General features: G+C 39.8%; 2 protein-coding genes across 2 annotated transcripts; both read left to right on the top strand.

The window, feature by feature from the left end:
* Positions 1–228: 228 nt before the first annotated feature.
* Positions 229–2,430, top strand: LOC106829728 (growth-regulated protein homolog gamma-like). Its single transcript, XM_014838985.3, has 4 exons — positions 229–537; positions 633–756; positions 875–958; positions 1,751–2,430. Exons 1-4 carry the CDS (start codon positions 426–428, stop codon positions 1,764–1,766), a joined length of 336 nt encoding a protein of 111 aa, XP_014694471.2. The 5' UTR covers positions 229–425; the 3' UTR covers positions 1,767–2,430.
* Positions 2,431–11,553: 9,123 nt separating this feature from the next.
* Positions 11,554–13,468, top strand: LOC106829729 (growth-regulated protein homolog gamma-like). The gene is made up of 4 exons (XM_014838986.3): positions 11,554–12,020; positions 12,116–12,239; positions 12,347–12,430; positions 12,750–13,468. Exons 1-4 carry the CDS (start codon positions 11,921–11,923, stop codon positions 12,763–12,765), a joined length of 324 nt encoding a protein of 107 aa, XP_014694472.1. The 5' UTR covers positions 11,554–11,920; the 3' UTR covers positions 12,766–13,468.
* Positions 13,469–22,683: the final 9,215 nt, after the last annotated feature.

Raw genomic sequence — 22,683 nt, 5'->3', positions numbered from 1 at the left:
GAGCAGTCCCTACATCAGTCTAACGGGTCTGACCCTCCTCGCCTGGCGACCAGGGGTCACTCGGCTCCCACGGTCCCCCCTCGCAGACAGAGCTCCAGGATGGCTGCGACTCACTCCCTCTTTGGGGATTTCGGGCGGGAAGTGAACAGTCTCGAGTCCCCGCAGTTACAGTCACGCGAGAGAGGACATGCGGTGGGGCGGCACCCTCGGGTCTCCCAACTCCGCTCCACCCAGGGGCGGGGCCGCACCCGGGAGAGACCTGGAGGTCCGGGAATTTCCCTGGCCTGGGGCTGTGAGCTCTCCCGCCCCGATCGTGGATAAAAGGGGTGCGCCGGGCTCGGGGAGCCACAGAGCTCGCTCCGCCAGCAATCCTGCTAGCTCTTCCGCTCCAGGCCCCGCCGCCCCGACCGTCTGAGCTGAGCCCCATGGCCCGCGCCGCCACCGCCACCGCCACCGCCACCGCCTCCTGCGCTCCCCGGCTCCTCCGGGCTGCGCTGCTGCTCCTGCTCCTGGTCGCCGCCACCCGGCGCGCGGCAGGTGAGACCTCGCGCCCTGGGGTTCCAAGGGCTGGACAGGGATCGGGTGGGCCTATCGGGGGACAGTCACGCTAACCGAGTCCTTTCTCCCTGCAGGGGCGCCCGTGGTCAGTGAACTGCGCTGCCAGTGCTTGCAGACCGTGCAGGGGATTCACCAAAAGAACATCCAGAGCGTGAAGGTGACGCCGGCGGGCTCCCACTGCGCCCAAACCGAAGTCATGTAAGTGCCACCACGAGCCGCCGCTGCTACCGTCCTTGTCACCTCCACCGTCCCGATGCCCCCCACTCTACCTGATCCCCACTTCCTGCCTCACGTGCATTTTTCCTTCTCTCTGCAGAGCCACTCTCAAAAATGGACAGAAAGCTTGCCTCAACCCCGCAGCCCCCATGGTTAAGAAAATGATCGATAGGATGCTAAACAAGTGAGTTATGGTTTTTATTCACACGTGTGACAAGAACCATTGGTCACAAATACTGGTATCTGCCCCTTGAAAATTATATCAGAGAAACCCAGGGTTTAGCTGAAGAACTGAAAATCATTATTTTACAATTAAATTTGCTATTGAAGTCATTAATCTGCTCTAACGCCAGAAGTGTATTTCCGATGCCCTCCATCCCCATCTCTCCATCTCCATTTAAATGAGTGTGGGTAAACATGTATTTCTGAAAGATTATGTAGCTTTAGCCAATGATGCTAAAATGGCTCCTACCCATTAAGGAACAACAATGTTTACCCCAGTCCCTAATGGGCTTCAGACTTGACAAGTGGAACTCTTGCTTTTGGGCAGCATGGGCCTCTAAATCTCAGTGGTGAGGAGCAAGGAGTTTGCAGTGAGACCTCCCTGAGTTCAAGTCTAGGATCCCTGTGAGAGTTTTTAATCCTTTCTTCCTTAGCAAAGTGGGGTAGATAATAGTAGCTATTCCATGTGTTTGTTATATGAGGCTTAACCGAGGTCATGCATGTAAATCTTTAACCCAACGTGGCAGTCAGTGAGCTTTTTCAAGCTAATAATAGATTTGACTCCACAGCCCCACTTTTTCGCAAAGGAAGAGCAAGTTCTCTGCCATACAGGGCAATAGGTAGAGGGGGACCTTCTCTGGATGCAGGGCTGGGCCAAGGATTTGCATGCAGAAATCCTTTCAGCCTAGGGGCCAGTGTGAGAAAAAAAACAGCTTTCCTCAGTGCCTGTAACATAACCTTGTTCTCATTACAGAGGCAGCACCAACTGACCTTGAGAGAAGAAAGAAGCTCTTTGGTGGCGATTCCTGAAAAGTGGTCCCTGCCCTTATTGGCACTGAAAACGAAGAAGAGAACAATTGTCTTATGGCAACACTTAGAAAGGGTTTAGTGTGTTTGACTATTTTGTGTGAGAATTCTATTTATAAATGTATGTATGTATTTATTTTTCAAAGCTTGTATTTTAATATTTTATATGTTAGTATTTAAAAATGAGAATATGTTTAATCAAATATAATCAGTCCTGATTGCTATTTAATTTGAAGATGATGGGTTTTAAGTGTCTCATTAAACTGATACATATCAGGAGAGCACTGAGTGCCAGGCACTGTGATGGAGGTGGGGGGTGTGGGGTGGGAGAGGGGGCTCCAAGCAATTAGACAGCAAGATCACTATTAGAGTCAGACAAAATGTGTGCACATCTTTTTTTGTATTTGTTTAAAAGCAGGTCAGTTGCTATTTATTGAAATTATTTCACATTATGTGGTCAACATTTTTATGTTGAAGCTTCCCTTAGACATTTTATGTCTTGCTTGTAGGGCATAATGCCTGGTTTGATATTCATTATGCAATGTTTCTCTATCTTGGAACAGAGAAGTTAAAACTGCTGTTATATTTTTACAAGTGACATGAAAATAAAAGTTTTGTAAAAAATAACATGCTTGGGTTTTGTTTTATTCTTTATGATCTTTAGTTCCTCATGGCTGCCCAAGGTATTGCACAAACTGTAGGTCATGCCTAACTTTACACCTGCTCCGGACTGTTACTTCCCATACATTTCTCGTACTTAGGAAGGAGTGTTTGACACACTGCCCTCCCCAACCATCTTAAGAATCCCAGTTTTATGTAAAATATTGCTGACCAGTTCATTATTCAAAATTACTTCTTTATAAACTTGAATTTTTATCAGTATTTTAACAAGGGATCCCACAAATATTTTTAGTAAGTGGTTTTCAAACAATTATGCAAATAAATTCTGTTCCTTTTATTGAGGCAGGGAGCAAAAGGCAGAAAAGTGGATTCTTCCTCAGAACTCAAACAATTTATGCTATTTAAAACAGCAATAATAATGATCTATGGAGATACACACTGGAAAGTAAAATAATGACAAAAATAGCATAAAGGACAGGTAGGGAGATAGAGGGGTTTAGAATATGTTTCTTCAATTGTTGGAGAAAATATTAACTTAAGAAAATTGTAATGTAGCAAGAATATATATTGTAATTGCTGGGATAACCACTAAGAAGGAAATGCAAAACTTTGGATTTAAAAATCAAAAAGGAGGGGCCGGCCCAGTGGCGCAGCGGTTAAGTTCACACATTCCACTTTGGTAGCCCAGGGTTCACCGGTTCGGATCATGGGTGCAGACATGGCACCGCTTGGCAAGCCATGCTGTGGCAGGCATCCCACATATCAAGCGGAGGAAGATGGGCACAAATGTTAGCTCAGAGCCAGTCTTCCTCAGCAAAAAGAGGAAGATTGGTGGCAGATGTTAGCTCAGGGCTAATCTTCCTCAAAAAAAAAAGTGAAAAAGGTGATAAAATGGAATAAAAGAAAATATCCAAATAACACAAAAGAAGGCAGAAATGAAGGAGTAAAGGAACAAAATAACAGGAAAGCAGGGGAAAGGACAAATCTTCCTTACAGAAGAATGCCTAATAATTTAAGTAGAATCTCTCTCCTCTTGAAGATGGAGCTTAATTCCCCTCCCCACGTGAGTATGGCCTGGGTTTTGCGACTTACTTCTGAAGAAGAGATTAGGAAAAGGGAAAAACTATAATATTACAGTGGAGAAATCTGGCAGATACCATCTTAACCAAAAGACTAAGATTATTATCACCAGTTATGTCGTGTGAATATCATGCATTCCTTCCACATGGTATGATGAGAAGGGCACTTCATCTCTATGATAGTCTTCTGGAAAACTCATATGCCCAGTATAATCAGGAGAAAATCATCATAAAAAGCAAATTCAGGAACAGTCTACAAAATATCTAACAAGTATTCCTCAAAATTGTGTCAGAGTCGTGAAAAACAAAACAAAGCTGAGAATCCATCACAGATCAGAGAAGACAAAGGAGAAGTGATGACTAAATGCAATGTGGTATTCAGGATTAGATCGTGGAATAGAAAACGGACAGCAATGAAAACTGGTGATGTCTAAATCAAGTTTAGTTAACATAATGTACCAGAGCTAATTTCTTAGTTTTGACAAATGTACAATAATTATGTAAGATGTCAACATTAGATGATGCTGGGCAAAAGAGCCAAAGGAACTTTCTGTACCATATTAACAAATTTTTCGTAAATCTAAAATTATTACAAATTTAAAGTTTATTTAAAAAAAGAAAGGCTATATAGAATAGCAAGATAGTAGACTTAAATCCAACTATACTAAGAATTAGAGTAAATTTAAACGGAATAAACAGTCTAAATAAAACTCAAAAGTTATCAGACTGTATAAATAAGACAGAAAATCTATACTGCTTAAAAAGGACACACTTTAAATATTAGAACACAACTTGAAATTAAAAGAATTGAAAGTTTTATATATATTAATAAGATATAACAAGTGTTGGAGAGGCTGTGGAGAAAAAGAAACCCTCAAACACTGCTGGTGGGAATGCAAACTGGTGCAGCCACTAGGAAAACAGTATGGAGATTTCTCAAAAAATTAAAAATAGAACTACTATATGATCCAGCTATTCCACTTCTCAGTATTAACCCAAAGAACATGAAAACACTAATTTGAAAAGATATATGCACCCCTATTTTCATTGCAGCATTATTCACAATAGCCAAGACCTGGAAGCAACCCAAGCACCCATCCACAGATGAATGGTTAAAGAAGATGTGGTATATATATATACAATGGAATACTATTCAGTCATAAAAAAGACAAAACTGTGCTATTTGCGACAACATGGATGGACCTTGAGGGTATCATGTTAAGTGAAATAATTCAGATGGAGAAAGACAATTACCATGTGGCTTCACTCTTATGTGGAAAATAAACAAACAAAAACATAGATACAGAGGACAGATTGGTGGTTATCAGAGGGGAAGGGGATGGGGGAGGGCAAAAGGAGTAAAGGGGCACATGTTTTTGGTCATGGATTGTAACTAGACGTCTGGTGGTGAACATAATGCCAACAATACAGAAGTCAAAATATAACCATGTACACCTGAAATTTTATAATGTTATAAACGAATGTGACCTCAATAAAATAAATAAGTGAATAAATAAATAAATAAAAAGAAAGTGTTATATCATACAAAAACTAACTGAAAGAAATCTGGCATGGATATATTAATTACTTATTAATAATTATTAATCTATTATTAATATAAATTATTAATATATTAGTTAATACCTGACATATTAATTAAGGTCTAATTAATATATTAAGCCTTAAGGAAAGAAGCAGTCAGAGATAAAGAAGGCTGATTCAAAGTAAAGAGAGGGCAATTTTACAAATGACAAAATAATTCTAAAATTTTATGAACTTAGTAAAATACTATCAAATTACATAAAGCAAAATGGAGAGAAATTAAAAAGAGCGCTAGATGAAAACGTAATCATTGTTAAAGATTCTGACAACTGTTTCAATGTTGAATAGGCAAAGCAGTAAAGAATCAATAACAGTATAGAAGAGTTAAGCAACAGATCAACAAATTGGCCTGAGTGACATACATGGACACTTCACCCAACAACTGCATAAATCACACAGGGAATATTTTCTAAAAGAGACCATATATGGGCCATAAAGAACATATTCACAAATTTCAAAATGTTGAAACATTACAGAGGACATTCTTTGGTCATCAAGGTTTTTATGATGACTTGCAATTTTTCTAGCTGGAAAATGTATCCATACAGTGTGTAATATGGTTGCTGTGGTTAATAACTCATCTCAACTTCCTAAATTTTGCTTCCATAATACAGGAAGCATCAAACAGGGTCATCATGTTGTTTTCATCCGTTACAACCATGTTTCCATAGAGACATTTCCTCATTTCCTTTATTTATTTCTTGACATATTCTTTTGTAATTTTGGCATTCCTGTATTTGTTTGGTTTATATCATATATAAGATAATTTAATTATTCTTTACTGCTTCCACAAAAGTTTAAAAAATAATCTTAAGAAAATGGAAATACAAAGTTTATATCGAAATCCATTCTTTTAGAAGCCTTGGAATAATGCCAAAATCTAATATAGTGAATGGTGCTCACTGTTAATTGAAATGTCTTTAAATAATTATAGATTGCTGAATTCATCAAGACGGCTTTACTACGGGAACAGAAGAAAAGACTAGCTGCATTGCAGAAGGAAGTATGCAGGTTAGATATGGAAGAAGAGCAACACATTTGGAGTTTCAGTTTTATCCACTATGTGTTTTTTGCAAAACTGACCACAGTCTCTTGTATGTTGTGTGTGCATAATAAATGTCGTTTGAATTTTATATCTATTTTCCTCTCATTTTCTGGACATGCCCTGAATCTTTAGGTTACTCCAGACTTCCCCATGGTAGACTGCCAATAAAGGTCACAGTGTGGTCTGTGCAAGAGGGCCATGGAAACACCTTGAGATACACGTAGAGGCTTGCCAGAGGAGGTAACATACAAACTGGGTCCTGACAGACAAGCAGGATCTTAGGGGCACATGGTCTCCAGTGTCCCAGCCCTGCCACCTCCTCCTGCCTCATTCTCTCCTCTCTCCCTACTGACAGAGTGAGCACCAGCTATATGAGCTTCTTGCTACTCCTAGCCTCATCCTGCTCTTTCCAATAGCCACGGCTTTGCTCACTTGGCCCTCTCTTGGAATGTCCTCTGCCCCTCAGTGCTCTCATTTACCTGGGAAATTCCTCCTCATCTTTAAGATTCACATGAGTGAGCACCTCTTTCAAGAAAACTTCTCTGACAATCTCTCACAAACCCGCTCTCTAAGAGTTGGATTAGGTGCCCCTCCTTGCTCCTAACACCTCAGGAATGATTTACAGTGGTATTTACCACACTTAAAAAAAAGCTGATACATTTATACATTATAATATGACTGCCATAGGCAATAATTAGCACCTCTATCATGTCACATAATTATCATTTCTTTTTAGTGGTTGGAATAATTAAGATCCGGTCTCTTAACAAGTCTGATGATTCTAATACAATATTGTTGTCTATATACATTTCACTGTGCATTAGATCTCTATGATTTATTTACTACTCATTGCAAGTTTGTACCCTTAAATAGCATCTGCCCTACCCTCCCACCCTCATCCCCCGGTAATCACCATTTTACTGTTTGTTTTTATGCTTTTGGCTTTTTTAGATTTCACATACAAATGACATCATACAGTACTTGTCTTTCTCTGTCTGACTTATCTCTCTTAGCATAATGTCCTCAAGGTCCATCCATGTTGTCACAAATGGTAGGATGTCCTTCTTTCTCATGGCTGAATAATACTCTATTGTGTACGTATCTTTGTGTATATATATATAGTGTCTGTACGTATATATATATATATCACCATCTTCTTTATCCATTCATCTGTTGATGGGCGCTTAGGTTGTTTCTATATCTTGGGTATTGTGAATAATACTGCAACCAACATGGGAGTACACATATCTCTTTGATATCCTGTTTTCATTTCCTTGGTGTATATACCCAGAAGTGGAATTGCTGGATCATATGGTAGATCTATTTTTAATTTTTCACCAGGCTTTTCTAAAATTTTCTATTTGTACATTCATCTCCCCAATTGCATTGAGAATTAGAGGATAGCAGAGTCTATCTTATTCCTCCTTGTATCCCTGACACCTAACTTCGATCACACCTTGTAAATGCTGAGGAAATGATCAACGAAAATGCTGAAACAATTAAAGAAAGAAAGGAGTTAAATTCAAGTTGAAATGCCTTCTGGTTAGAAAGATAACTCTAGCAGTAAGTGGAGTCAGCAACAAAAATCCAACTCAAATTGGCTTGATGAAAAGGAAAATCACTTGACCTATCAAATAGAAAGTCTGATGAGCAGATGAGACAAAGCTGCTTGCTGCAGTTCAAAAATTCCCTTCGGTCTCTCTCCAGCTCAGGCTGCTTTTCTCCGTGCTGGCTTCATTTCAGGCAAGCTCTCCTCAAGCATTGGCAAAGCCCCAAGCTTCTGTTCTACCAGATATAACTCAGCAGGAAGCAACGGCTTGTTTTTCCAACTATTTTCTGACAAAAAGGACTCCAGGGAATTTTTCTGACTTGGCCAGGCTTAGGTCACTTGCCCAACCCAAGAGTGGCTAGGGATTGGACTCAAACTGGAAAAACTGACCAATACTACTTTGGGTCATCAGCCCACTCCTGGAGCTTTGAAACAGAGTCACTCTGCCTGCATTGCCCAGACTGGGAGAAAGAAGAGACGGTTCCCAAAGGAAAACCAAGGTTCTGTAACCAGAAGAAGGAAGAGGAATTCAAGCCAGGCAGAAATGACAAATGTCCTAGAGACTGGACCAGGTGGATGACATTGACCTTGGACAAACTGTTCTGAACTGAAGAAGTGGATGGATCCAGGGATTGAATGCCACATTCAGGCATCTTTATTCTTCTTCCCTCAGAGCCAGAGACATTCTACCAGAAGCAGTGATTGTAATAAAATAGGGTTGGCAGTTGTGACAGCACAATTTCCCAAGGCCAGAATGGGGACTGCAGCACTGCACTGCCCATTCCTGCGGCTCCATTGTCTCAGGATGCAGCAGCAACTCTGAATTTTAAAGGCAGATTAGACTGTGTCAATCAAATCTGCAAGATGCAGTAAATACGGTAGCTCAAAATGGGATCTAGCAACCAACGCTTTTATTTTAGGGATGGCTCTATTTTAAGATTGGTAATTGCAATAGTTTAAAGTTCGGGCATACAAATCTGTCATTCAGCTCATAAAATGAATAATTAGCTAGGGAAGACACTTGTTAAAACAAGAAAGAATTGGATTATTTTAGTAGGCTTCGGAACACCACTGCTTTTTAAATTTTCTGAAAAATAAATATGAGGCTTTTAGGAATTATGAGAATTAATATATCATGAGGTAGGAAAACACCTTTCTTTTGTAAGATGTGTGTCAAGAAAGTCTTAGACATGAAATTATAGATAATTCTACAAATATGAGGCTGCTTCTTGAAATGCTTCATCCTTTCGGCTCCTACTGTAAATTTTTTGATGCTCTATTCATTCACCTTGAGTGTTCGTTTACACCAATACTTTGAGTTGGATCTGGAAAGCATTAGGGAAAACATTTTCTGTTTTCTTAAGTCATAAAAAGAGTAAAGTTCTGAGTAACCTCTTGATAATGCTGACGACAAAATATTTCAGTTATTTAAACATGACGAAGTGCCCAAGCTGAGTCAGCAGAAAATTGTGACCTTTATTTCAGCAAATAAGTGCTGACTAAAATGCTCAGTTCCCCTTCTGGAAGCTCCCAGGGTGGAGTCTTCGTTCCCTCTGACCGGATTTGGGAGGTGAAGTCGACTGATTTGGAAAATCAGACAGACAGATGAATAGATATGGATTTTATTAAATTTAATTATATCATATTCATACCACAAAAGAAAACCCTTGCTGTTAGTGGAATAAAACACTAGAGACTTCTGAGTAGTTTGCTACTTTTACGCTTTAGAAAAGGTGAACTTGACCTATTCAAGCAGGAAGATAGCAAACATATTTAAACAAAACAAAACTGCCCTTCTGAAGTTGTCATTTGTCTCAGAAAAAAAAAATTATTGTGTAGTGGTTAAAGTTGCACTGCCTGGAACTCAAATTCTGAATTATATTAACTGTGAGACCTTGGCAAATTACTTAAATTCCTGGCCCGTGAGTTTCCTTGTGGAGAAAAAACCAGTAACCATTTCATGGGGCAGTTGAGCAGACTAAGTGGGTTTTATACATATATATGTCAGTTACTAGGGATGTTGAAGAAAAAGGAAAGATCTGCTAAGGTTTGCTCCTTGGACAAACATTAAAAAGTCTGAATAGCAATCTCTTCATGTTTTCTGTCTTTCATAAATTTTTTGTAATAAAAAGATATACATCTATAATGAGAAAAATAAAACTATATTTTTAACTTTCAAGGAATGGCTATTAGAGTAGATTTCTGAGCTACTGATTATTTCAAGAAAACACAGTATTTCCAACTAAGAATCCCAGAAAAACAAGCAGTGTCTATACAAATTCTCAACTACTACCGAGTTACTTGTATATTATAAACTTTAGGTCATCTTTCATTTCCTACTCCTTTTAAAGAAAAATTTTAATTCCTGTTCTTTTTCACAGGACTGTACTGATGAATACTGAAAAAACAACTATAAAGACAAATCTTTATTTACAATATAGTCATTTATAATCTTTTCTAATAATTGAGATGGGACATCTTTACTTTTATTCACATTTTGTAGTAGAAAATACTAAAACTAGCTTTATAAAATTACCTGATAATTAAAATAGACAAAAATTCATTCTAAATTTTCTCTTGAGGAAAAAACTCATATAAACATTTTATATTGGAGGCGTTTTTGGTTTTTGTGGGGGTTTTTTGCAAAACTTCTTTTCTCTTTGTACAAGGATTTTTATCCCAGGTGAGTTTTAACTTAGTGATATGGAAAAAGCAATTTCTATTTTATTTATTTAAAAATTATTTATAGCATGTAATGTGTGCTGGTGTCTTACAAATGTTAACACATTTATCCATGATAACCTAATTGAAGTGGATACTACCGTTTATCTCCATTTTACAGATGAAAAACTAAGGCATAGACAGGTTAAATGTCACGTACCCACAACTGGCAGAGCTGAAATTCCTCCCCTGGCACATCTATAGGTTCCGCCCCAGCGCACACACCTTTCCACTGGTCCCCCCATACCTCTCGCTCGTCTGCATCCAGAGTCACACCTACACCATCTGAAACCTACACATAATCCAATAAAGGACATTAAAACTGACGGTGAAAAAATGAGCTAATGAATGGCAAAGTCTCGAGTTAACAGCTTGAAATCTTTTATTAGAAATCAGTAGAAACAAAACATGATCGCAATTATTTCTCCAGAAAGGAAATCAAATCCCTAGAGGCAAGAAAGTCCATATAATATGGAAATGAATGAGATTTGTGTCCATTAAACAAGGAAGTGGGATTAGATTCGCGATCCAGCACTTTGACATGACACAGGAACACGCCTCTTTGCGGCTTAAATGAGCAAAGGGCGCTACTCCCACTAGCCATCAGATCTCATATGCCTATGACAATTTTTGTGCTTGGACAAAACTACAAACTGTAGACCCTGCGACTCAACGCAGCTTTCTCTCCCCTCAAAAACTCCAAAATGACCACCAGCCCCTTATTTCATGGATTAATCAACGCCCTCTACACCAAAAAGGTGGTACTCTGGATTTACTCGAGCTCTGGAAGTTCCAGAATTTCACAGAGGAAGTAAACTATGTAGGATTACGACACTTTATGCTAAATTAAACACAATTAAACTTTTGACTCTGGTCATCCCCTGCCCCTGTGAGATGACATAACACCAAATGTGAATTATTTGTTCTTGTAGAATACCAGGAACAAAGAGAACATTCTTATGTATAATCTAAGATGGCTGATGTATTTTTAACAGAGTGTATCTATGCAGACGTAAACAAAATCATCTCATCGTCAGAAGATATTTACGCGTACGTAATAAGTGAAAAATCCGTTCTCCCCGCCTTTCCCCACCTCTTCCCCGCCTTAATTCCCCCAATGCTGATAAACAAACGTTCCTCAGGACGCATGTCTCCGTAACAAGTGACACCGCCTCTTGCAAGAGAACTCATTCTCCCTTTGGGGATTTGGGGAGGAGAAGAGAGCAGTCCCGAGCCCGCGGAGTTAGAGTCACGCGATGAGGCGGCACCGGCGGGTCCCCGCACCCCGCCTCACCCAGGGGCGGGGCCGCGCTTCCTTCCGCACCCGGGGGAGACCGGGAGGTCCGGGAATTTCCCTGGCCCGGGGCTGTGAGCTCTGCAGCCCCATCGTGGATAAAAGGGGTGCGCCGAGGTCGGGGAGCCACAGAGCTCGCTCCGCCAGCAATCCCGCCAGCTCTCCTGCTCCAGGCCCCGCCGCCCCGACCGTCTGAGCTGAGCCCCATGGCCCGCGCCGCCACCGCCGCCGCCTCCTGCGCTCCCCGGCTCCTCCGGGCTGCGCTGCTGCTCCTTCTCCTGGTCGCCGCCACCCGGCACGCGGCAGGTGAGACCTGGCGCCCTGGGGTTCCAAGGGCGGGACAGGGATCGGGTGGGCCCATCGGGAGACAGTCACGCTAACCGAGTCCGTTCTCCCTGCAGGGGCCCCCGTGGTCAGTGAACTGCGCTGCCAGTGCTTGCAGACCGTGCAGGGGATTCATCTCAAGAACATCCAGAGCGTGAAGGTGACGCCGGCGGGCTCCCACTGCGCCCAAACCGAAGTCATGTAAGTGCTGCCGCGCGCCGCCGCTGCTACCGTCCTTGTCACCTCCACCGTCCCGATGCCCCCAGCCCAACCTTCTACCTCACGTGCATTCTCCTTTCTCTCTGCAGAGCCACTCTCAAGAATGGACAGGAAACTTGTCTCAATCCTGAAGCCCCCATGGTTAAGAAAATGATCGAAAAGATGCTAAAGAAGTGAGTTTCCTGTAACCCCAGGGAAAGTACTTAATCACTGAATCGCAATAATATGGGGGAAATAATAATAACTACTTCACGGGGTTTGCTATGAGGCTTAAGGGATGTCATGCATGTACTTTTTGAGCATTATGCCCTGGCTTTTTGAAGCTAATAATACAGTTGTGACCACAGGCCCCTTATTCCTAATTAAACGGCATCAGGAGCCTGGCATTTTCTGCCACACAGGGCAGCAGTGGTATAAGTAGTACCATTAAATGCAGGGCTCTGCAGTCATTCTTTTTGAGTCCTGCTAACCGCAACCATTTTCTCATCACAGGGGCAGCGCCAACTAACCTGGAGAAAAGGAGGAAGTGTACTGGTTGCTGTTGGCAGCCTTAAAGAAGAGAAACAAATAGTTCTCGGGGTCACCTGGACTGTGTTTAATGTGTTTGTTTCTTATGAGAGTTCTTCTATTTATTTACATAAGTATTTATTTATTTATTTTTCAAAGCTTGTATATTAACATTCTAATATTTAAAGATTTGAATGTTTGCTGGTTCACTGTACTGTGTGAAAAGGTTATTTTCACGTTAAATCAAAGTTAGTTCACTCCTGACTATTAATTTACAGATCATGCATTTTAAATGTTGAAGAACATTTATTAAACTAATATTTTGGGGGAGGGGTTGAGGGGGGAGACCACACTATATGTGCACTGTGATAAAGGCTGGGGATAAATAATGGGAGAGATCCAAGTAAATAGATCACTGTTCAGGCAGGGGAATGTATGTGTATATCTATTTTTGTACTGTTGAGAAGAATGTCAGTTGTTATTTATTGTAGCAATTTCAGTATGTGGTCAACATGTCTGATGTTGAAGCTTTAAAAACTACGATGTTCTAAATATCCCTTGGACATTTTATGTCTTCCTTGTAAGGCATAATGCCTTGTTTAGTGTTAATTATGCAGTATTTCTCTATGTCTTGAAATAGAGAAGTTTAAATATTTATTGATGTATTTTTACAAATACCATGAAAATAAAGCTTTTCACAAACATTTCTTGCTTAAGTTTGTTTTTTACTTTTTGACTTTTTGTTCATTCTGAATACCCCAGTGCTGTAAATTTGTAACAAACTGTAGATCATACTCATTTAAGACCTGCCACTAGCTGGCACTCCTCTTTGTTTCGCTGATGTTCATGAAGGCATCTTTGATGCTTTTTCAAAGTCCTTGTAGACCCCCACCCTGAATCCCTATTTTGCATAAAATATTCATTTTGTTCCAATATACCAACCTGTTATTCAATTGTAGCTCCTTAAAATTTTTCAAATGTTCATACATATTTTAAAAAGAGCTCTCATTGAAATCATTTTGTTAAATGGTTTTCCAAACAATTATGCATTTTTTTGCCACTTAATGAAGTTGGGAACTATATTGTAGTAAAGTGGATTCTTCCTCAGAACTCAAACAATTTGTACAATGGGGGGAAAAAAGAAAAGAAAAATTGAGTGGCTGAGTGCTGCATCTGTGTAAAGGTTTCACTGAGAAGGGCTTCATTTTCTAACCTTCATGGAGAGATAACAATCACCAAGTGTAATGCTGTTTCAATGCCTCACAGGTAGGGTGACAGTTTAAATGTTTTTGAGCCCATAAAATTGAATTTATCCATTGCCCCAGGATGACAGGAGCATGTCCAGCTTTCTCAATAGAAACAAAGGCTGTCATCTCATGATAAAGCTCTGAGTCACCTGGAAAGGAACACACTCCAAATCTGAAAAGAAGGAAAGATTGTGCACATGTGGGGAGGGCCAGCTAGGGTGTGTGCTTGGCTCTGATTCAGGACCTTTGCCTGGGCTCTTTTACAGCCCTCAGCAGGAGGAGGAAGGTGGGTACACGCCCGGGCTTGTTCTGAGCAACTGGGTAACTGCAGACAAGAAACACTCTGAGCCTCCACATCCTTCCCTGAAAATCAAGTACAATAGTATCTTCATAATTCCAATGGCACGTGCTCAGAATGAATGAGGTAAGATGTCACAAGGTTATTTCACATATGAAGTATATGGGGTAACTATTTGGGTTCAAAAGTAATTTGACTTGAACTAAAGAAGCCTAACTTATCGGCTATCAAACACGCACTATGCATCTGCTTTAACCTTTAAAGAATGCACTCTCTTAAAATAAAAATGCATACTTCCCCTCCTTCGTCCTATTAGTCCCTTTCCCAACATCAGGGTCATGTTAACCTGCTAATTTGCAACTGACTACCTCTTTGAAACTTTGATGAACATGTATCCTGGGTATGTTTAATGGATGTTCTTTGTTCTAGAAAGGTATAAGACTGTACTGGAAACCATGCTTTTCTGGAATGCTTTCTTCCTTTCAGGAAAAGCCCTTCTCGGATTACAGTCCTCACTTTGGCTTAAGTAAAGCTCACCTTATCTCTCTTATATGTAGAATGGTTATTGGTTATTTTGCATTGACATTTATGGTGTGGTAGGCAGAATTTCAGAGAAACCCACTGGAGACCACCTGGAATCTGCTTTGAACCGGCGCTTGGTACTAGGTGGGCCCATTGATTCCCTCCAGCTTCACGGCATTCTTCAGGTGCCTCTGTGAGTTTCTCCTGAAACCAGGACCTTCTTATTTAAGTTGTAAGTCCGAACTTTTACTTGAGCTGTGCCAAGTCTTAAGACTAGGTGTCTTCAGGGGTACTGGTACATATCCTAGGTAAGAGGAAGCTAGGGGGAATTTTCTAGGCCAGGAAAGCCCAGGGGGAACTTTATAGTAAACAGGGGAGGCTGACCTTTTTAATTTGGCTTTACATTGGAAAGAATTGTGTCTATAAAGTCTGAACGAATTGTTTAATAGCAAAATGAGAAACTGAAAACTCATTCAGTTCAAAGAGAAGGGACACCAGTTCCTCTCAACCATAAAGTGTTCTCAGGCACCTGAGAACCTCATGGGAGTGTCTGAAGTTGAGCCTCACGATGCGCAGCAGTCCCATAGGGGATTCCATCATGATCATTTGCTTTAAGTAATTGACAGGTTGTCCAGGGATGCACACCTGAGGATCTGAGGATCGGTTGTCCATGTGCTCTGAGCCCCCATGGTAGTTTTAGAATGCCAATGGGAGAAACCAAGACATGCAAGAGAATGTTCATGACCTTTTCTGAGGAAGATTAGCCTTGAGCTAACATCTGCTGCCAATCCTCCTCTTTTTGCTGAGGCAGACTCCTCTGAGCTAATGTCCATGCCCATCCTCCTCTACTTTATATGTAGGACACCTGCCTGCCACAGCATGGCTTGCCACGTGGTGCTGTGTCCGCACCTGGGATTTGAACAGGTGAACCCCGGGCTGCTGAAGCAGAACATGCGAACTTAACTGCTGCACCACCGGGCCAGCCCCTGCTCACGACCTTTTTAAGGGAGTGACACTCACAACCAGCACCCTTCTGACCCGCTACACAGTCCTTAGAAATTGTTCAGACTTTATAGTAAAACTAAATTAAAAGAAAATAGGAAATCACACTTCTAAAAGCTGACCAGTTCCTGAATTGGCAGGCTCCCCCTGGAACTCTGACTGGCTTCACATGCAATACATATGCAGTGATACTTGCAAGTGCTTGACAAAATGGGGATAACTGTAAATGGTTGGATCTTTGGGTAAAGATAACCTGGGATAATTTAAAATTACAGTGGCAATTGTGGGGCTCCTTTGAGCCTCTAACACTTGTAGATTGGCCATTAGAAGGAACATTCAAATTAGGTAAGATCATTTAGGAAGTGCACTTCTTAAGTCAGGCTACCTTCCAAGGAGGACCCAATATGAGCTCCACTCAGTGTTAACAAGACTGAGAGATTTTCTGAGAAACTGCTACCCTCAAACAATCAAGGGGAAACTAAAATTAAAAAATTAATGGAGTTGTTTAATGCTGCCAGAAATAGTAACTGCTTGTCCCAGCTGAAACCTGACAAGATATTTGACAAGATTTAGTAACATGATCAGAAATTTAGCCAAATTGGAAGCTGATATTCAAAGCCTGATAAGATTTTGTTTTCTTCATAAATTAAAATATAACTATGTACCCAGAGGGAATAATGTAATTGGATGGGTGTGTTGGTCCTTTGATAAGCAACTAACCTCCCTGTTTCTCTCAAGAAACTTGTGACCTTTCTGGGAGCTATTATCTAGACCATCTCAGATTCCTAAGACTGGAAGAAAAAAAAAGATAGAAGTTTTGGAGATGCAGACTGCTATGAAAGCACCCTTGCCCAAAATTCTAAGGAAAATTTTGAAAACAGAGGCTATAAAATCTTTATTGCATCTGTCTGTTGTTTATGTGTGTGCCATATATATGTTATATATGTCATACTTTTCTAGTTCCAGATACTGATTCTAATTACCATCTATAATTCTATAATTTCTAAAAGAGTTCCATTCAATTGGCTAAAAGTAAGCACTTATGTAGCTGTAATAGAAATTGACCCAAAAATCTTTGGTAAATGAAATCTTATTTAAGTTTGTTGGTTTGATTGCAATAAGCACGTCTTCAGAGTTATCAGGATTGGTTATGAGGTAGACATGCAACCTTCATTCTACTTGGGGTTATTAATCAAATAAGCTGATGTTATCTCTGTTCCAAAATTTGTCAGCAAAAATAACTTAAAATGATAGCTGCTTTTGTCTAATGTGTCATGCAGTTTTTGTGGGTGATCTAACCATAATTTGTGAGAGGAAATGATTTAGGTAGATGTAAATGGGACAAGAGTTTACACATAAACTTTTAGTGATAATTACATTTTATGGCATGTGTACTTAAAATAGCTGCTAAAATCTCTTTGGTAACTTAAAACTTTAGAGTATTGCTAGGTCAAATTAAATGATGGAAAATTCATTGAATATCTAGATTATTTCCAAATAAGATAAAATAAAGAACCATTAATTGCTTAACAAGTTTAAGTTTACCACTTTTGTCTTCTTATTACAGAGAAAATTAAGATGTTTCGATCTATTAGTAAACGTGTCTTATGATTTACTGAAAGATTGTACTATGGAATAGCATATGTTTCTAGAAATTATGAAAAGTATTTATAAATTTGCCAAGTCACAGAATACTAATATAAAAGGCAGTCCATAATTGTTTACTTCTTTATTTTTCACTAGTAATTAAGGTTTCTAAGGGTTAAAAATTCTAATTAATATATGTAATTAAAACTGCTAAAATAATAATGAAAATATTTTAATATGCAAGGAAAATAAAATGTGTTTTCAGTAAAATATATATATTTTTATATGGAATTTATGATATATATGAAATGGAAAAGCATTTTGTCAAAAAAAAAAAGGAAAAGCATAGGACAAAATCTGAATGTCAAAAGAAAGATATAGGAAAGGGAATCTTGAGAGAAGAGTTTTATGAATGGTTTCAAGTTGGCTAAGATCGGAATAAATTAATTAAGTAAATGAGTTTTAGTATCAAAAGTAAGCTAGTGCAAAATTAGAATTTGATTTTCTCTCTCTTAAAAAGACAGTTTCCAGGGACTTCTCAAAGAATTTTTCTCTCTTCCTATAAAGAGGAAGATACTAAACTAATTAGATTTATTTGGTAGTTAAATTGCATGGGAAGCATTGTCAAGTAAATGATGATAAACCTTTTTAGGTTTTATTATGTGGGTAAACACTACTCATTATCTTAACCCTGAAACCTTGCTTCTAGTACTACAGGGGGAAAATGACCACAGCTGTGTTTTATTATTTAGAATGGTTTACAGATGGGTATTACTTCAAAGATAGGGAAGGACATTATGGGACTGAGTATCCTGTCCAGCCTTGAGCATGTCCACTGCTTTCTGTTAACTCTACTAACCAAGTGAAAGATTTTCTTCGATAGGCTCAAGAAATCAGAGAAAAAGAGAAACAAATATGGCAAGAGAAAAGAGGAATTTTTGACATAACTATGCAGATGCAATTCGGGCCAGATAATAAACCATAGTGCTTATTGGAGCACAATTGCCACTGTGCCAACATATACATCAATTAACCCATTAAGCACCTGAAAAGATGATTTTATGGGGAAAGCAATATGTTTGGAAACTTTCTCCCCCAGTGGCTCATAAAGCATATGCTCATTGTACTATATGTCCAAAATCTTATCCTGTGAAAACAGTTCATGGGTCGCAAGGTTACTTTCCTCTTCTTAAGGGACCCTTTGAGGGTCAAATACCACTGTCTTAAGGATATAAATATCTTAGTAATGATCTGTGTATTCTCACATTGAGTTGAGGATTATTGATCAAAAGGGGAAAAATGTTGAAATAATGAAGATCAATAGTATATATGGGAGTAAATGAGGAAGCCATTTGGTTTAAAACTTATTTGACCTGACCTTATCTTTCCAGAAAGGCCTGACATGGACTGTTGAACATGCATCATACATCTGCTTTAAACACAATGTCTTAAAGCCAAGAATGATGCCCTTAAAGATAGGGATGTTGCCTTTCCCCATAAAAGGATTTCTTTAAGGATAAGCATTTCTTCCCAGAAACTAAGGATTAATTACCAACCTGCTCTAGCTCATCTCATGACCGCTGACCTGCTGTATTCACCTTGTGACCACTGACCTGCTGTGCCAGTAAACATCTCATGACTGTAGTAAGAGAGATTTCTGTCATAAGTGATGTATGTTCCTTGTCCTAAGACAGTATGTAACCATTCTGTATACCCTGCTTCTCTGGAGTTCTTCCTTCTTTGTGAAGGTCACTTCCAGGCTATAGTTATCAAAGATAGCTCATATAATACACTCACCCCAATTTTGATTTATAGACTGATTATGGATTATTTGCAGTGATAATTCTGTACCTCATGGCCATCTTCTTCCATCTTCAAAGCTATCAGCATAGCCTCTTCCTATCTCTTTCTTTCTCTCCTTCTGCTTTGTCACATCACTTTCTGTCTGAGTCCTACTCCTTCTGTATCCCTTTCATAAGAATCTTTGTGATTTTATAAGGCCTATTCAAGATAATCTGGACAATCTTCCCATTGCAAGACGCTAAGTTAGTCACATCTGTAAAGATCCTTTTACAATGTTAGGTAACATATTCACAAGTTCTGAGGATAAAGACAAGGACATTTTTGGGGAACCATTATCCAGGCTTCTACATGAGATTTAAATTTCAGTGTTCAAAGCATTTTCATTAGGCTAATGAGACGTACATACTATAGAAGGAGAGTTGGAGATTGTGGGAGGAACCAAATGGTACCAACACTGGATAAAATTCAATATATATGACCACGGTTAATGTTCCTAAGTTAAATAAAAGCAGATTTAGGTACTTTCTCTACACTCCTACTAGAAATCTTCAAAGTAAACCAAAATGTATTTATTACATAACTGGGGGGAAGACATGAATACATGAATGACCGGAAGAGTAAGAGGAAGTTCTGGGTCTGCATTTATCATTGGTCCTCTGGCTTGCTCTTGTAGATTTCAATGCATTCCTGGAAAAGCAGAAACGGTAAGAATGGGTATCACGTTAAGTTGTCTGTGAGACTTTAGAGTACAAGGCAGCAGTCCATTGGGAACATCAAGATAGGAAGTGGAGGACAGGGCTATTTGAGAGGATGGTCACAAGTTAATGAGGGCAGGAAAGTGTTCTCTGTGTTAGCAAATAAGTCTTGGAACAATGTGACAAAGTATGACCATACAACTTTGAGAAGCTGTCAGGGAGAAAAAATTTGTCCTCTACCCTTCTAGTTTCTTTCGATAGCCTAATAATTAAATTGACATAAGACAGATTAACAGGAGAGAAACAAATTCAATTCATACATATAGAAGTCTCACAGATATGGGACCCCAAAGAAATGACCAAAACAGGCAGCTTAGACAAGGAAACAATAAATTTGTGAAAAACTGACAAGACAAAGAAACTTAGACTTAGATACCAATTAGCGAAGAAACTAAGCAGAGTTGTTTGCATAGCCTTCATGGCCCTGAATTCCCTATCCCTGGGGTTAAGGATGTCTCTCTACCTCCTGGTGTAGGGAGGGTACCTTTCACATGAGACATTTATTTCCTGTTTTCAGGAGAACATAGAGGAAGGTCAGAGTGTTCTTCTTGTACCAGCTGTTTCTTAAGTAACTTTAATTCAAAATAATCAATATGCCAAAGTAGCCTATTTTGGGGTGGCCTGCCCTGAGCCTCATCAAAGCCATCAAGAAATAATAATGGCAGCAGTGCCTGAGGTTTCCTGGACAAACAAGCCAGAGCAGAAGAAAAGGAATGATGTATGATCCTGCTCTGTTTATTTATTTGAGAGTTCTTTTAAGATATCCTCTAGAGACTTCCAGAAATTGACAGGATGTGAGAGAGAGGAGAGATAGACATTCTGTAATAGCAAGACAGAGCAATGTTTTCTCTGCTGGAACAGAAAAATTTTAAGCTAAGAGTTCTGTTTTATCCTAAGTTTCCCATAAAGCAGAGCCTGAGGCAAAGGCCTTTGTGCTAGCACTTTAAATCCATCAGCCCACATCCAAGACCTTATCTTCACCTGTGTGTGTGGAACCCCTTTGGAAACATTTTATATTCTGCCTTCAGAGGGATAGTGACAGCTGGCTGGGATTGTACCGTTTACTTTTAGTAGTCCTATGAAAAGAAAATGAGATGGTATTATGGGCAGTTGTGAACAGATTAAATGGACCTGGACCGATAGCTGCAAGTTAGAGCTCAGAGAAGTCTGCCCAATGGGTAACAAAACGTATCAGTGCACAGAACCACCTAACTCAGTGTCCTCATAGAGCTATCTAAATACCAAACAAGAAAGAGAAACAAGGTTTTTGAACATCAGTTCACTTCGCATGACCATCAGAGAGGCCTGTGCGTTGACTCTGCCTCCAGTATTGTCTTTGAACACATTGTGTAACCACCATTTCCCCCTGCTTCTCAGGATTCTTCTACAGATCCCACACTATGAGCCACTGCAGTGTGGGCTAAAGGAAAGTTATTTGGGGGCACCCTGCTATTACTGCTGCCATTACTGGCTCCTGGTGGCTTTGATGGGGCTCAGGGTAGGCCACTCCAAAATATGCCACTTTGACATATAGAATATTTTGAATTAAAGTTGGGCATTGTGGCCAAACACACTTAAAAGAAAAAGAAAATCTCTTCCTCTTTTTGTTACTTTGCCAAAGTACTTACCTCTTCTTTGTTTCGGTATCATTCGTAAGATAAAAACAGTCCATGTAGTGTTGTCAGGTTTCAAGATAATACAACAGAAGTACATGGAATAGTACTGGCATAAAGCAATACTCAACAAATGGTTGTTACTATTAGTACAGTGTATGATGTCTATGTCAGAATAAATAATTATTTTGAAGAGGGAAGGATGAGATACAGTTCAAAATGGAGAATTTAGTGTAACTTACAAACTTGTATAGCTCCCAGATCAGCTGGAAGATCATGGTAATATAATTGGGTATTTTAAAAACCTGAGAATTTGGGGCCTGACCCATGGCTTAGTGGTTAAGTTCAGCACACTCTGCTTCGGCAGCCTTGGTTCGCGAGTTCAGATCCCAAACGTGGACCTACACCACTAGTCAGCCATGCTGTGCTGGCGACCCACATAAAAAGTAAAGGAGGATTGGCATAGATTTTAGCTCAGGGGTAATCTTCCTCAGCAAAAAAGCAAACAAAAAAAACCCCTGATATTTTGACCACTTAGAGTATTAAGAGCCTAGAATTCTTCACAAATTAAATATACTATCAATCTGGCATTGAGTCAAAGTGATATCGACTCTGATATCAGTTTCCCCACATTAAACCCAGCATATACGGTGTTAAAACCAAAACACTCATTCCCTGCTTACTCTCTGGCTTCCTGGCTCCAGAATCCACTATCCTCCATGGAGACAGACACCGTCAAGGACAAGCACCTGGATTATTTCCTCCCCACAAAGAGATACAGCTGACCAGCAAGGCCATATGCTCCCCCTCCCCTACCTAAAACCCCAAATAAAAACCCTTCCTTTTAGCTTTCCGGGGAGTTTGGGATTTCAGCGTTAGCTGCCCTCTCTCCTTACTCAGCGCTGTGCAAAAATAAAATTCCTACTTTCTTCCACCACACCCAGTGTCAGAGACTGGCTTGCTGTGCAACGGGTGAGCGAACTCTCTTCAGGTTTGGTAACAAAATGTCTCAAATTAGAGATCCGTGTTTAAAAGTGAATATCCCTGGAAATCTAACCATGATCACTTTGACAAATTCCAGAATAACTAATT

The sequence above is a fragment of the Equus asinus genome, chromosome 3 (assembly GCF_041296235.1).
Source record: "Equus asinus isolate D_3611 breed Donkey chromosome 3, EquAss-T2T_v2, whole genome shotgun sequence".
Lineage (NCBI taxonomy): Eukaryota > Metazoa > Chordata > Mammalia > Perissodactyla > Equidae > Equus > Equus asinus.
Note: the sequence above shows the minus strand (reverse complement) of the source record. Positions and strands in the feature narration are given on the sequence as shown.

What these genes read in the sequence shown, in the direction of transcription:
- LOC106829728 (XM_014838985.3), top strand. Translation starts at nt 426, where the DNA reads ATGGCCCGCGCCGCCACCGCCACCGCCACCGCCACCGCCTCCTGCGCT. An exon ending in CGCCACCCGGCGCGCGGCAG is followed by an intron (nt 538 to 632) that starts GTGAGACCTCGC and finishes TTCTCCCTGCAG; the next exon opens with GGGCGCCCGTGGTCAGTGAA. An exon ending in TGCGCCCAAACCGAAGTCAT is followed by an intron (nt 757 to 874) that starts GTAAGTGCCACC and finishes TTCTCTCTGCAG; the next exon opens with AGCCACTCTCAAAAATGGAC.
- LOC106829729 (XM_014838986.3), top strand. Translation starts at nt 11,921, where the DNA reads ATGGCCCGCGCCGCCACCGCCGCCGCCTCCTGCGCTCCCCGGCTCCTC. An exon ending in CGCCACCCGGCACGCGGCAG is followed by an intron (nt 12,021 to 12,115) that starts GTGAGACCTGGC and finishes TTCTCCCTGCAG; the next exon opens with GGGCCCCCGTGGTCAGTGAA. An exon ending in TGCGCCCAAACCGAAGTCAT is followed by an intron (nt 12,240 to 12,346) that starts GTAAGTGCTGCC and finishes TTCTCTCTGCAG; the next exon opens with AGCCACTCTCAAGAATGGAC.